We start from the raw sequence: 14,111 nt of genomic DNA, 5'->3' as shown, positions 1-14,111 counted from the left end.
ATTAAAATACCAAAGAATTCCTAACCACCATAACTGTAGCAAATCCATCTGGTCTGGGTTGTACACTCTCAGAAGTTCAAATTGTGCCCTTAGCAAAATAATTTTGTGTTGCCCTAGAATCAGATTCAGAAACTGGTGATCTGATGGCAGTTTTTAATTAAGCTACACTTCATCTATGTTAACGTTATGGTGGTACAGCCTGGTGCACATATTCCCCTTGAGGGCCAAGATCTGTGTCCATCACACTCTCACTGCTGAGATGCAGCTTCTTGCACTGCTCCTGCCGTCAGATCCCTGAGGGCTACAGAGGACCACCTAGAAAATTCTGCCAAAATTATTATCCCTGCTATTCAGTGAATGCACTGAGGCAGAGCCCACCCTTAGCAAATGGCACAGGTAACAGTGCCTGTTAAGAGGAGAACATGAGTACAAAACCTGTGTGCACACATGCATGTGGGGCAAATACATGAAACTGGACATTCGCTTGCATTGAAAAGCAAATGACCATCAGACAGATTAACCATTAACTAGGGAATTATGGAGACATTTGGGAGAGGAGAAAAATAAAAAGGAGCCGGTATGAGAGGTGTAAAAGCATGATTGATGGTTAACTACACGTCTTTACTAAGTCAATAGAATGCTTTGGTCCTGGGTTGGTTTGAACAACAGAAATTGAGCAGTTTCCTTCTGTGACAGCTTGCTGAGTTTCTGCAGGAAATGAGGTGCTGCCCCACGTCCTGCTGGCACAAGCAAGAGAAGGCCTTGTAGGACCTAGGGACACATCTCTCCTGTCTGCAGACATATCGATTGGTTTGTTGCTAAGCTCTACTCTGGATCTAATGAAGCAGATACAACCTTCGAGGCAGGCTGGGAGACAGGTCACTCCAAAAGAAGTCAGGCATCGTGGACATGGTGCACCAAACCTGGCTTACTATGCCCTGCACGGTGTGTCAGTGCTCTCTCAGCACACACACCCTTGTGCCGTGCCCCAAAGAAATACCAAAGCAACCACCACACCTCTTGCATTGAGTTATGAAAAAAAAATCCTCTCTCAAATAACAGAGTAGGCTTCTTGCTATTGTAGGCCATTGCTAAGAGAAAAAGAATGAAATCTCAGCATCATCCCTCAGGGTTCATAATCCTGCTCACTGCATGCCAGATTCTCCTCTATCACCAAGCAGCACTGCTCCCAACCAAGTGGTTTGGCAGTAACCGAGAGCTATACCTGAAAATCTGTTCATGCTTAAAAATGCTTAGCCTACATGTTTGTAGAAAACACTGAGCTTAAGAAACACCAGCCCTCCTTTGAGCTTCATGGAGACTGAGCATCCCCTCACGGCCCTGTGCTGGAGATCCAGGGGCTGTGACTGCTCCCTGCCTGTGCATGTGAAAGTCTCTGGCTGATTTTCATTCCACGCCTGGGTCACTCCTGTGTCACTGCCTTCTGGACTGGAAGGAAATGACTGCTGTAAATCTGTTTTTAGAAATATTTGACTCCCCTAATATGTTAAATGAATTCCAGTTATTTATGGGATTTCACTTAGCTCAGGGTAAGGCATATTGGGTTGTTCAGACTACTCCAGTTGTTACCTTTTTAAAAAAAAGGATAAGTGTTGCTAAAGAAAAAAAATCCCCCAAACAACACTGCAGCTAGATATTCAAACTGGTTTGACTACAACATTAATTTCTTTGAGGGAAAACTTGAAAAACCACTTATCTGGGAAAAATTCATACCTTGCTTTTATCAGTTGCAGACCTGATCACTTAATAGCAATAAAGCTAATATTTAAAAACAAACAACAACAAAAAAATACAGAGTGAAATTGTAAGAGCCACCCCATGTTACACAGAACATTCACCACATCTTCTGTTTGTTCATTTGTTTTTGCACAGGAACAACCCAAAACATACTCCCTTAGCTGGTAGGTTTGGAAATATGCCATACAAAGCAATTCAGCATTATTATGAAGGCAAGTGCCCACCGTTCTGCAGTGGTCCCTGTCACAGGAGCTTCTATAGCTACCTCTATCCATGCACAGTCAGCTGCAATACTGGGTTTCAAAAGACAGCACACAGCATCTCCAACACTCTTCCTTCACCTCCCCTAGCTAGCCATTGCTGTGAGCTGGAGGGAAGCCTCCAGAGCTGGCAGTTTGCAGAGCAGAACAGAAGGGCCAGAGACCTGAGCCTGAAGATGTGACATGCTGCCCAGCAGGTTTCAGTTCTGCCATTTAATTGCTGAGCTCCTGTGTAACTTAGCCTGAGCCAGCACCTTTGACCACATCTAACCTAAACGTATGAGCTCTGATTCAGCATTTGCCATAAAGCAGATTCCCATGCTATGCAGAATGTTTCTCAAGGACCCAACAACTGAACAGAGGGCAAGCAAGGGTGTGACTTTCCTACATTAGCTGCTGCTTTGTGGTAGCCACACATGTGCTTCATCCCATGCCAAATAGCAGTTCATGGCCAACTCTTCATTGAAAAGTGAATTCCCCTCAGGTACTTTCCATCTATCATGTGTAGGAGCACACGGTTGGGCACTTACTAAGAAGTAGCTGAGGTATGCATTTGCCTGCTACCCCGTAATGCCTTTTTTGAGTGCCCATTCCCCAGTAGCTTGTGGGCTGATTACACTGCAGTGTTCACAGCTCAGCCCGTGCAGCAGATGTGCCTTCTGACCCTGTGCTAGTAACAAGAAAGGGTCTTACGACCAGCCAGAGTAGCTGCAAAGCTGCCTACCAGAGTAAAGGGCTCTCCAGGAGATGCCCTGGGGCACGAAGCGTGTGCTCCAGCATCAGCACTCTGCAGAGGTTGGGTGCCCAAAAACAATCCTGCACATGGGCTTACAATGGTGCTGCTCCTGGCTCCTCCTTCAGCAAGTTGCAGGTTGGGTGCACCTGAAATGCCCTGCCAGCCACATACACACTTCCAGGCTTCCTCTGCAGCCAGAAAGTCACTGCTCCAATGGCTCCAAGCACTACAGAGTGAGAAGAACTACTCAATATAGAGCAAAAACCACCTCAGCAAGAGCCATCCGACTGTTCTACATGCAATAGGCAAAGGCTGAACTGCTGTTCATACATGCCCTCCAGTAACCTGTCTGCAGGGTAACGTGGGTTATTACGTGCCTGAATTACTAGCTGCAGTATCAGAGCTGTCTGGTTTCAAGTTCCAAAGACCTGTATACACAGAACTTCCATCTAAACACAAACCACATACGTATCCACTTTTCGTGCCCGCTCATTAAGAGGATTTTTTAATCAAAGAGACTAGCTCACCTCTCTTGTGTTAAACCAGCTTCAGGCACAGACATGTCTTTAATTTTCCCCAGGTCCTAAACTGAAGTTTTTCTTTATCATCATCTTATCCCAATTGATAGAAGCCCAAGCATGGTAGGAAATATCTGTCTCTTTCCTGAAAACTTCAGTAAATGGGCTGAGGAAACTCCTGACAAGTTTTGCTGGTCCCAGAGAAAAGTCACTGCTCACTGGTGACTGTGACTGGGTTTGCTCCTTGCTGACTGCTAGATACCAATCCCACAAGCACAATCTAAATGCACATCTGAGTTGTACCCCACTGCTGTCCTCCAGAACCATCTGGCCCAAATTATATTATCAAAGCAGAGGTTGTTACTACATTCACTCTTTATTGAATCCTTAGAAAAACGCTTTGAGATCAGCCCTGAACTATTTTACTAGCTCTCCTCAACCTTGCTGAAAAAGCCACCAAATTACAAAGTTAATTGGCAGCACATTGTTACCATATGTGGAGTGCAGGAGGAACACCGTAGTTTATTTAGGCATCAGAACCAAAAAGGAGTGGAATATTACTGCCTTTTGTGAGGATTTTGTGTTGGTCTTGATTACTAAAGGCATCCCCAGCCCTGATCCCCCTGCGTGCAGCCTGCCCGTTGCACCACCATGTATTTCAACACGGAGGCACCAACCTGCCCCATCCAACTGAATTGCTGTGTCAGACCATCCTTGCCCAGACAGCACAGGGTATGTTCAAGTCTCAGCTCCACACATGTTCCTGCACCTGTGGAGCTCTTTTCGTCCCATCTCTCAAGGAGCAAACTACAACTTACACAATCTAGCAGGGGCCAGGGGTAAAGATTGCTTGTCTTAAGGCTCCATAAACTATTTTTTAAAGCTCAAATAGACTTTCATGAAGTGAAACATCAGGTTTCAATTAAGCTGCCTTCATTTCCCAATCTGATCTGTGTTAAACAACCTATCAAAACCTCATAAACTTCAGTTCACAGCATTTTCATTTCCGGATTTCTCTCTTCTCCTCTCAGCTTAAGTAATATCTCGTGTATTAAAATAACGTGTTTAAAAATAAAACAAAATCTGTAGAAAATAAAGGCAAAGGTCTGATGATTTCTGTCCTTCATTAAGGCATCGGTCCTGATTTTCTGTAAGGCAAATCAAGACCACATCTTTTTAAAGATAAGCATTGGAGAATGCAGAGAGGTGAAGTTCCTAGCTAAGTGGAACATTTCAGATAATCACAGAATCATAAATTTTGGAAAAGACCACTAAGATCACCCAGTCCAACTGCCAGCCCATCCCTACCATGCCCACTAACCACGTCCCTCAGTGACACTCAGCTGGGTTTGTCAGCTATGCTAACGGGCCCCAAAACATAATGTGTGGTCTCAACCAACAACTAGACTGCATGTACAGAAGTAATTTCCTATCTGAGTAATGTTTTTTCTAATGGTTGGTATATTAGATAGAGCAAGTCAAAACAGGCTCTGAGGACAGAGTCGCAATGTCCAGAAATCAGAACTCTAGAAAACCCTACTCCACACTAATACTCTAAAAAGCTGGAGGCTAGAGATACTAGAATAGTATCATGAAGGTGTTTTGTAACTAGGACCTAAAACTGTCACATCGTTTTCTATTGCAAGCTTTTGTAACTAAAACCTGTCTCTGTAATACCAGAATGTCCTACCACGGGCCTCATAAATCAACCTTCACCTTCTCTTACCATAAACCTAGAATGAGTGATATTAGCGATATTAGCGATGTCAGGTAATGGAGCCAAAGTTCCTTCCCTTCAATGTCCAACAGTGGAGGCCGAATAGAAAAGAACTATGGCAGCCAACTCTGCTGCTTGTTCTCATCCTCCTCTTTGGTTTTGCTTGCTTTCTTTTACACTTACCCCTCTGCCCATCAGGCCGTTGTTGAAAGGCAGTCCAATGAAGCTGAAAGCTGCCTCCTGGATGAAGTAGGGATTCAGGATACGTATCTCATGAGGTTCTCTGGGGACACGGGTTGCCACTGACTTCCAAAAGCCATCAGAGGCGCTCTGGTAACAAAAAGGGAAAAAAATTAAATGACAAATCAGTAAAGAACAACACACAAAAAATAGCAGATTGCTATTATTCAAAAAATGCACCTCTGGCAACAGTTCCTGCTGTCACTGCTTGCTGCCACAAGGCACCAGTATAAGGTTACAGTGGGACGGTACACCCTGGAGGGGTGACAGCATCATGTGCAGATGCACTTGAACTAGTCTGGATGACAAGCGCAAGGAAAACAGAGCAGCCTGGGCTTCAGTGTAGCAACCTCCACTTTGGTGCCACAATTTCACTCTTAATGGCACTTCAGCTACTTTGATTAATGGTTTAAGCATTTCAGCACACACTGTGATCAGTCCCACCTGCCCACAAGGGGATGCACTCTTGGAAAACAAATGTTGTTAAGAACATTCAAAGAGCTAAAAATGAGCACACAGTGCTGCGTTTGAGCTGCATGCTTCCTGCTTTATCTTAGATCTGTTATCTTTCATTATGTTTTTGGTGAATTAAGTCATAAGCTTATAAAGGTCCATCTTGACTTGTGAAAGCTGTGATCATAGAGCAGGAGAAAAAACAACTCAGTATGTTCTTTATGTTTTCCCAATACTGAATTTCAGATCCTGAAGAATGAAACTTTTGGGAGATGCTTCCTACCTTAAAAAGGCAATATTTCAGCAAACTCAACGAGGAAATTCGAGTCCTCTCCTCAAGGACAGAATGCACATTCTTATCCAAACCAACAGTCTAAGACAGCCAAACGTCTGTTTTGACCCCATATCAAAGCTGCCCAAACACAATACACTTTTGCTGACCACAACAAGGATCCAAAGAGTTAAAGCTCGCATTTTGACAATTGCAAAGTGCTCTCAGGACCCAAAATGGAAAAAAAAATTCTAATTAACACTCATGTATTTTCATCACGGTTGAATTATCACGAATGCCTGAAGTCAGAGTGGTCTAACATTCTCCAATGTAACACATTTTCAGCTGTTCAGTGATCCTAGCATTTTCCAAAAAAAAAAAGAAGGGAAAAAAAAAACAACTTCACAAGTGTTAATAAAGTCCTACATCCATTTAACAATGGATTTGAGGGATTTGGTACATCAGCTGAGTTTTGCCTCCTTGTGAAAATTAATTTAAAAATGGATAAATATTAAACCTTCGGAATTTCCAAAAGGCACACGTTAAGCAAAGGTCTTCCAGTTCCAGGGAAGAAAAAAAGAAATTGCAGATTCCACTTGTATTAAGCACGTTAGCCATTTCACAGAAATGAAGACCATAAACAAAAATCTTGCATAGCTTCTCACTCAATGAAACCATCTTATTGCGGGTTTAAGCGGGCACTCCCTGGAAAAATAGCGTGTGACCCCGAAACTAAAATAAATTTATATGTTGAATTAAGGCTTCACATGCAATTCTAAATATGGCATTGCTTAAATTTTGCACATTATTAAAAAAAAAAAAAAAAAGCTACTTAAAGTGGACAAAACCTGCCTTTTGCTTGGATCCAAACTTCGTAAGGGAGCCTACATAAGTTCTGGGCTTTAAAGAAAGTTTACATTGCACATAAAATGCTAAAGAAATAAAAAGAAAGCTACAAAAGGCTTCGGATTTTCATCCTTTCTGTTGCTTGAGCTGTCCAGAAAAGTTAAACAACACATACCACAGAGGCTTGCTTTCCCAGTGCTGTGTGAGCCGCTAGGACCAAACCTGTCCTCCTGCTGATTAGTTCAATGCAAGTGTGACACAAATACAGATGCTGGTTGCACTTGGAATACAACCTGCTCACTTCGGTCCCATTGGTGTGGCTGTTTCTCTTGTCATTCATCCATACTGCTTCCCTGGCCACTTTCCTCAGCTATCTCAGATTGCTCTATTTTGTCTCTCAGTGTTAATTTCTGCTCATTCTGTTTTCTTCCCTGTAACTTTTCAGTGCTAATCCCCTTTGCCTACAGAAGGACATCTCAGGTAATCTCTCATTTTCACCGTCTCATTTCTAAAACAATTCAAGGGAGAGATGGAGAGTCTCAGCAGATGGCTCTCAGATTTCTACCTACACAGTAGGCAAAACCCTGGGATTTTCCTTCCTCACAAAGAACTAAAAACTGTTTTCCCGGCTTATAATTACTGAAATTCGCAGCCTTGTGGTTTTGGCTCTCCAAACTCTGTAATTTCAAGCAGCATTTCGAGCCTTGTGGTTTTGTTGTGCAGCTTGTCACTGGCAAGCTCCAGCACAGAGCCCATCCCGGCTGCTCCCCTGACGTAACCCCTTTGGGGCTGCACACTCGGAAGCGCAGCCCGTGCCAAGGCTCCTCGCTACTGCTGATGCTCGGCTGCAGGCCGCTGCTCTGCTGTGTGGAGATGTGCAGTCTGATTGGACACAGATGTTCAGAGAGGTTTCCAAAGCAATCACTTCCCGTCAGGGAACTCTGTCCCTCTGATGCTGGGAGGAGAGATGGAGCAGCAGGCATGGGAAGGAGGCACACGGCAGATCCAGCAGCTCAGACACACCAGAGATGGTAGGTTAGGGGAAGTGATGAGGAATGGCACACCTCACCTAGAGCTATCGTCCTCATTCTGTCTATTTGCAGAAGGGTAATAGGGACAGATGGTTGCAGGCTTTTTTTTTTTTTTTTTTTTTGTGTTCATTCAGTTTTCTATCTCTTATTCACTAAGGTGGATCTCATTGTACACTAAAATACAGAAACTCAGACCAAGAAGCATACCTTAATGGAAGAGCAAAGATAGGATGAGGAGTGATGGCTTTCAGTTGCTCCAGAGGAGGTTGGCTATCAGGAACAATTTCTTTTCTGAAAAGTGGCACAAACTGCACAGGAGGTGGTGGGGTCACTGTGCCTGGATGTGTTCAAGAACCGTGGAGAAGCGGCACTGAGGGATGTGATCAGCGGGCAATATTGGTGGTAAGTGGGCAGTTGGACTAAACAATCCAAGTGGTCTTTTCCAACCTTGATTCCATGATTAGGAGAAGGCTAAGTCTCCCAGAACAACATTTCTAATATCTCTTCAAAACAAGGGTAATACTATTAAATCCAGGTGTACAATATCATGCTGCGGAGCAACAGGAAAGATGATAAGGCTGGACAGAGCACCTGTGGTAAATGGAGATGACTGCTTACCCTGGTAACACCAAGAACGGAGAGGAAGGAGGGCAGGAAAGGAAAGCAAAAGCAATGGAATGACAAGACAATCACAAGGACTCCAAGTGCCTCGAAGCACATAGCTATAAGACCTTTACCCCCACCTGGGCTGGAATGTGGTTATTCTATACCTGTCATCCACAGGCACTTGCTGTCACACAAACACAGGGCACAGCAGAATTGCTGTAATCCATCTGCAGAGGCCTTTGAAAGGTTTCTGCTCAGGCGTAACTGGATTAGATGTGGAAGGTGTGTTTTTGCTGGAAAATAAGCATCTTATCAGTCAATAGGGCATTTCTTAGTGGTCAAGCAGACATGGAGGCCTTGAAAATGCTCTCCTACAAGTGGTAATCATGAGAAGTTTCATCATTTCCACCAATTACCAAAGCAAAGAGGAATTTGTAGCAACAAGACAGAGGTATTGAGAGTCTGCAATCTGGGCTGATGGTCAGCTGCTAGACACACTATCCCATACTTCAGGTATGTTTAGCCAACTTTCTCAAGGTGACAGAGAAGCATTCACAACCTTCTGTACGCAGCTCTGAGGACTAGCACTCAGAGAGTTCCTCTATCTTTACCGTCTAGACTCTGCGTTTTGCTCTACTCTTATCTACCCACTGAAAGCTCTCTTGCTCTGTCTGAAGCAGGGTGCTTGAACCTTTCCCTCATCTTGCCCACCCTCATCTTGACTACGAAGCAAGATGTTGCTCTTGGAGCATCCACTAATACGACAGTTCTAATCTTTTATCATATTTGTTTCATCTCTCCAAATTCTACTAAGCCTAAAATCAAATGGCTGCAATTTCCCAGGCCTTTCCATCTCCCAACAGCACCATCAGCTAACATACTGGCCAAGAGAACTCCCAATAGATTGCAAACCCCCAAATTTAGCTTTTACTACTGTTTCTCAATGAGAAACCCAAATACATTTTCTACCCAGGATTTTCAGTGGCAAAGATAGAAGCAAAGCAGGATGGATACAAAACCACCTTTTAATACAAGATATTACTAGAGGCATTGTGTTTTGGTTTTTTTTTTAGCCAAAAATTTGTTTCCTCAATGGAAGACTTGAGCTAATAATACTTCACTACGTGGGCTTAGAGATCACTTTCATTAAGGCTTGATAACCAGGTTGAGAAGGCTCAGAGCTCTAAAAGGCCACGAGTGCAAACTTTTATCTTTGTGTTATGCACATTGCAAATTCAAAGTAATTACTTTGTTTTTAATGTATTTCTACAGCTTTATCAGTGTAACTGAGAGTGAAATACAGTTCACAGTTGTAAGGTAACAAAAGGCTGTTGAAAATGAGATTGTCCTGTGACAAAAATGGAACTTGGAACATACCAGATGAGCTGCAAAGAGAACCAAAGATTATTTTGATGAATATTGTATTTCTCAAGTCAAAGCGTAAATGATAGCTTGCATATGGTGTCAGAAGATGTGTTTGTCCTATGTGAACAGAGTGATGGATATGCTGTACTAGAGATTCTTTTGCTCAGAATGTAAGCTGGATTTTGAGCCAAAATCTGATTAAATTTTTGTGCTTTGAAATACCTTAAGACAGAAGTTTTTAGAAGAAAAACAATGGATTTAGATAATTTATGTTTGCGTTGTGTCTTTTTGTCCATTAATAATAACCTTTCAACAGAAAAATATCTAAAGCAATACAGTTTCAGAAAAATCCCAAAGAAGAACAGGTCCAGTGATATTACGACTATTTATGGGATATTTTATATCCATCAGGGACCAGTCCCTTTAATTCACTATAATTTTTATTACATAGTTTAGGAAATGTCATACTCATATAACATCTATTACAAGAATATCATGGCTGAAAGGCCAAAACCACATGTTAGGAAGTGCTGAAGCAGGACAGCCCTGCGACTTCAGAACTTCAGCATTTCTGTTGTGAACACTGACTTTCTAATTTTCCCATAAGATTTTTTTCTAATATTGCCATATATATAAGTATTTTACAAGCAATACTTTCATATTTACAACATCCCTGCAACATTTGGCATGTATTACACCATTTTACAGGGGAGAAAATGCAATAATGAACATCTAGTTTCTACTGCCTCCTGATGCTCAACTTCAGACTCCTTCTCCTCAATTTCCAGAACATCTGGTAAGCTCACAACACAGCTCCATTAGCTTTGCTGCTTCTGAATGCACACTTTTTCGGTACATCCACCCCATGGGACTTCAACTACGTTTGGAAAATTCTCATCTAACTTGCCCAGCACCACAATGGTCATTTAAAGGCTAAATCATAGAATCATTAAGGTTGGAATAGAACTCTAAGATTGCCTAGTCCAACCGTTTCACCTACCACCAATATTACCCACTGACAATGTCCCACAGTGGACATGTGGAGTGCCACATCTCCACGTTCCATGAACACCTCCAGGGACAGTGACTGCACCACCTCCCCAGGCAGCCTGTGCCAGCTCATCACCACTCTTTTGGAGAAGAAATTGTTCCTAATACCCAACCTGAATCTCCCCCGGTGCAACTTATGGCCATCAACTCTCATCCTATCAAATCACCTCCTCCAGAGGAATTCTCAGCATCCACCATCAGGGAGCAATTCTTTTTCCTATACACATGTCCTGTGGCTTCTGCAACTACTCGTACCAAGGCTGAACTCCTTCCACTGTGGAAATCAGATTAAATCACAGTGTTCCCTCTCCACCAGATAGACACCACCGCTCCAAAAGAGTGAGGATATAATAATGGATAACATCTGCCCAGAAGAAATGAATTAATGTTGAAAACATAACGTGAAATTTTGCTTCTCCTAGCTTCTGATGGCCAGATTTTACTACCATGGAGCTCTTTAAAAAATTTTACAGCGTAATTCAATACATTAAAAAAAAAAACAAAAAAAAACCCCACAACAACTCAAGAAAAAAATCTCCATCAAATGGTATAATTAAACTCAGCACAGCTCTATAAGTGTAAGTATAAGCAAGTATAAGCTCTGGTAGACTACTGTATGCAGGATTAGCCATTAGGGCAAAGGCAATCCAGGACTTCCAAACTACTCACTCCTAACCGAACTGCAAACTTTTGAAGATATCCCTGTCGGTGACAAACCTTTTCTCTCTGTTCCTGTACTCAGCCCCTCCACCTCCAAGTCCCACTTTGGAAAGGAGGTCCCAAGGATACCCCCTGCTCTCTATTGTTCAATGCCCCAATTTCACTTGGAGAAGCAATTGCAAGGAAAATTCTATTTTATTCCTATATCCTGGAGATGTTGCATCCCAAATGAGGGCATGGGAAGGACACCTGGCCAGCACAGGCTCGGGAAGCCTGGTAGGATGGACCATGCTCAGTGCACATGGAACTGAGCCGCCAGCATCTAATAGCCTCAGGGAACAAACCGAGCCATGGGATTTTACAGGAATAGCAAGAATCCCAGCAGGCTGCCATGGTAACACAGTCTGACCATATTCCAGAATTTCAGTCTCTCAGAATGGGGTAAGAGAGTGCTTGTTCGTCTTCAACAGGTAGAAAATCATATATTTTCACTAGCCTCATCCTGAGAGACAGCTGAGTTACTTCAGCTGAAGTTCGCAGCTGAGCCAAACATGTGGCACGGAAAACATCAGCTCGAAGGAGACAGTGCAATGAAATGATAGAGCCATTTTCCTGGCTACTTACAAAAGAAAACATGAGGTGATCCCAACTAGAAGCACAACTACCTGTTCAACTTACAACAATATGCTGGAATCTCCTCCAAAAAAAAAAAAGAAAAAAAGAAAAAAAAAAAAAGAATGAAAGAAGTGCTGTCTTTGCAGATTTTGGAGGCATGAAGGTATCCCAGGGCATTTGAGGACAACCCATCGGCCAAGTCTTTTTAGGGAGCTGAACTGGTTCACAAGTTTGAATACAAACAACACCTCATTAAAAATCACATATTTAGACTAAATCTTGGCACACTGCAAGAAAGGCAATAGAATCACCACACTAAGAATTACGACCTAGAAACCCTCATCACTCTCTGAAGTTATCTTGAAGTAAGTCCCTAGGGAAAATTTTTACATTGTTTTTACAACAAAAGTACACAAAAAAGCTGTCCTCTCCCATTTTGGCATCTTCACTGAAATGAGAAGCCAAATACTGTCTATGTTCACTGAGTGTTCCTATAGAATATATACAAACTATTCAGCATCCTTTAGAAGGGGAAAGCAGAAAGGTCAAGACAGCAAGAGTTTGGGAAGATGCCAGGGAGATCCTGCCCTACTCTATTTTCTAGACTTGCATTAATAATAGATGTTTTACAAAAGACTACATTTTTAGCAACATTATTCATAAAAGATGAGAACCTATATAAACTGTCATCTAAACAGAACATTATTCTGGAGTGTTTTTCCAAACAGAGTGCTGATTACCTGGGCCAGACCCACCATCTGCTGTACTTGCCAGTTGTGAGCAAAATTCTTTTCACTGAAAAGAGCCAGAACATGGGAAATCAAACAGCTGAGAAGACCTTCTGAGTTGACCTAGCAAAATGTTCCCAGAGCCTCTCTTGCTCACAGCCTTCAGATGGTTTGGTTTATTTTCATTTCAGTCATCAAGACAAGCGTCTATAACTGCCTGAAAGGAGGTTGTGGTGAGGTGGGGATCAGCCTCTTCTCCCGGGTAATAGCGATAAGATGCGAGGTGATGGCCTTAAGTTGCACCAGGGGAGCTTTAGTTTGGATATTAGGAACAATTTCTTCTTCAAAAGAGCGGTGATGCAGTGGCACAGGCTGCCCAGGGAGGTGGTGGGGTCACCGTCCCTGGAGGTGTCCAAGAACTGCGTGGATGTGGCACTGAGACATGGACAGTGGGCATGGTGGGGTGGGTTGGGGTCGGACTGGGTGATCTAAGAGGTCTCTTCCAACCTTAATGATTCTGCGATTCTATCTGCATTAAGTAACGGTGTGTGTTGGGGCAGGATTGAAGCTGAACCTAGAGATGGGATCCAGTGGATGAAGTCAGAGCTTCGCACCCCACGCGCATCTTCCTCTTTTGCAGAAAGAAGCCGTGGCCTAGAAAAGAACCAGAAGCACCACACATCTCTCTAGCAAAGGGGGAGAGATAAATGTAGGAAGATAAAAGCAAACAGAGACTTCAGCTACCTCACAGTGCGTTATAGCTAACCAGAGATATAGATCAACTCCCTTATCCTGGACTCTCAGTGCTTCGAGGCAGAGACATGGTTACAAATTGCTCAGACAGCACTAACTATGCCAGTAATCCACGGAGGCCGCCAAGGAACACATGTGTTTCAGGCATAAATCGTCCAATCTATTCCTTTCTGAATTAACATCTGTCATCATGACACCATTCAAAATGACTGAAGACTGGATCATATTAACAACCACACATCTTGGATAAATATTTACTGTTCAGATTTTTTTTTTTTTTTAAAGAAAAAATGCAGATAGCAAAACTCTAGAGCTGTGAAAGGGAGCCTCTATTCAGCTACTGATAGAAAGCATGTGATTTTATTTACAAAATCAAATTAATGTTTCTCCTTCCTCTGTGGGTCTTCACATGGGTGAAATCACATCATCCTGTGGTGTCGCAATGCTTTTTGAAAGGCTCTGCTGGGGAATTTCGTGAAGCCTTCTCCCTCAGGACACAGAGGC

General features: G+C 42.9%; 1 protein-coding gene across 10 annotated transcripts in view; it reads right to left on the bottom strand.

The window, feature by feature from the left end:
• The window catches only part of ST3GAL3 (ST3 beta-galactoside alpha-2,3-sialyltransferase 3), a 147,161-nt gene that overhangs the window by 16,029 nt on the left and 117,021 nt on the right, over window positions 1–14,111 (bottom strand). For all 10 annotated transcript variants that reach the window (XM_085231243.1, XM_085231245.1, XM_085231248.1 and 7 more), the window contains one exon: window positions 5,173–5,319. In XM_085231243.1, coding sequence (XP_085087369.1) covers window positions 5,173–5,319 — 147 coding nt within the window. The remainder of the gene's footprint in view (window positions 1–5,172; window positions 5,320–14,111) is intronic.

Source organism: Meleagris gallopavo, chromosome 10 (genome assembly GCF_905368555.1).
Source record: "Meleagris gallopavo chromosome 10, MGAL_WU_HG_1.1, whole genome shotgun sequence".
Classification (NCBI taxonomy): domain Eukaryota; kingdom Metazoa; phylum Chordata; class Aves; order Galliformes; family Phasianidae; genus Meleagris; species Meleagris gallopavo.
The sequence above is the reverse complement of the archived record's forward strand: the minus strand, read 5'-3'. Positions and strand labels throughout refer to the sequence as shown.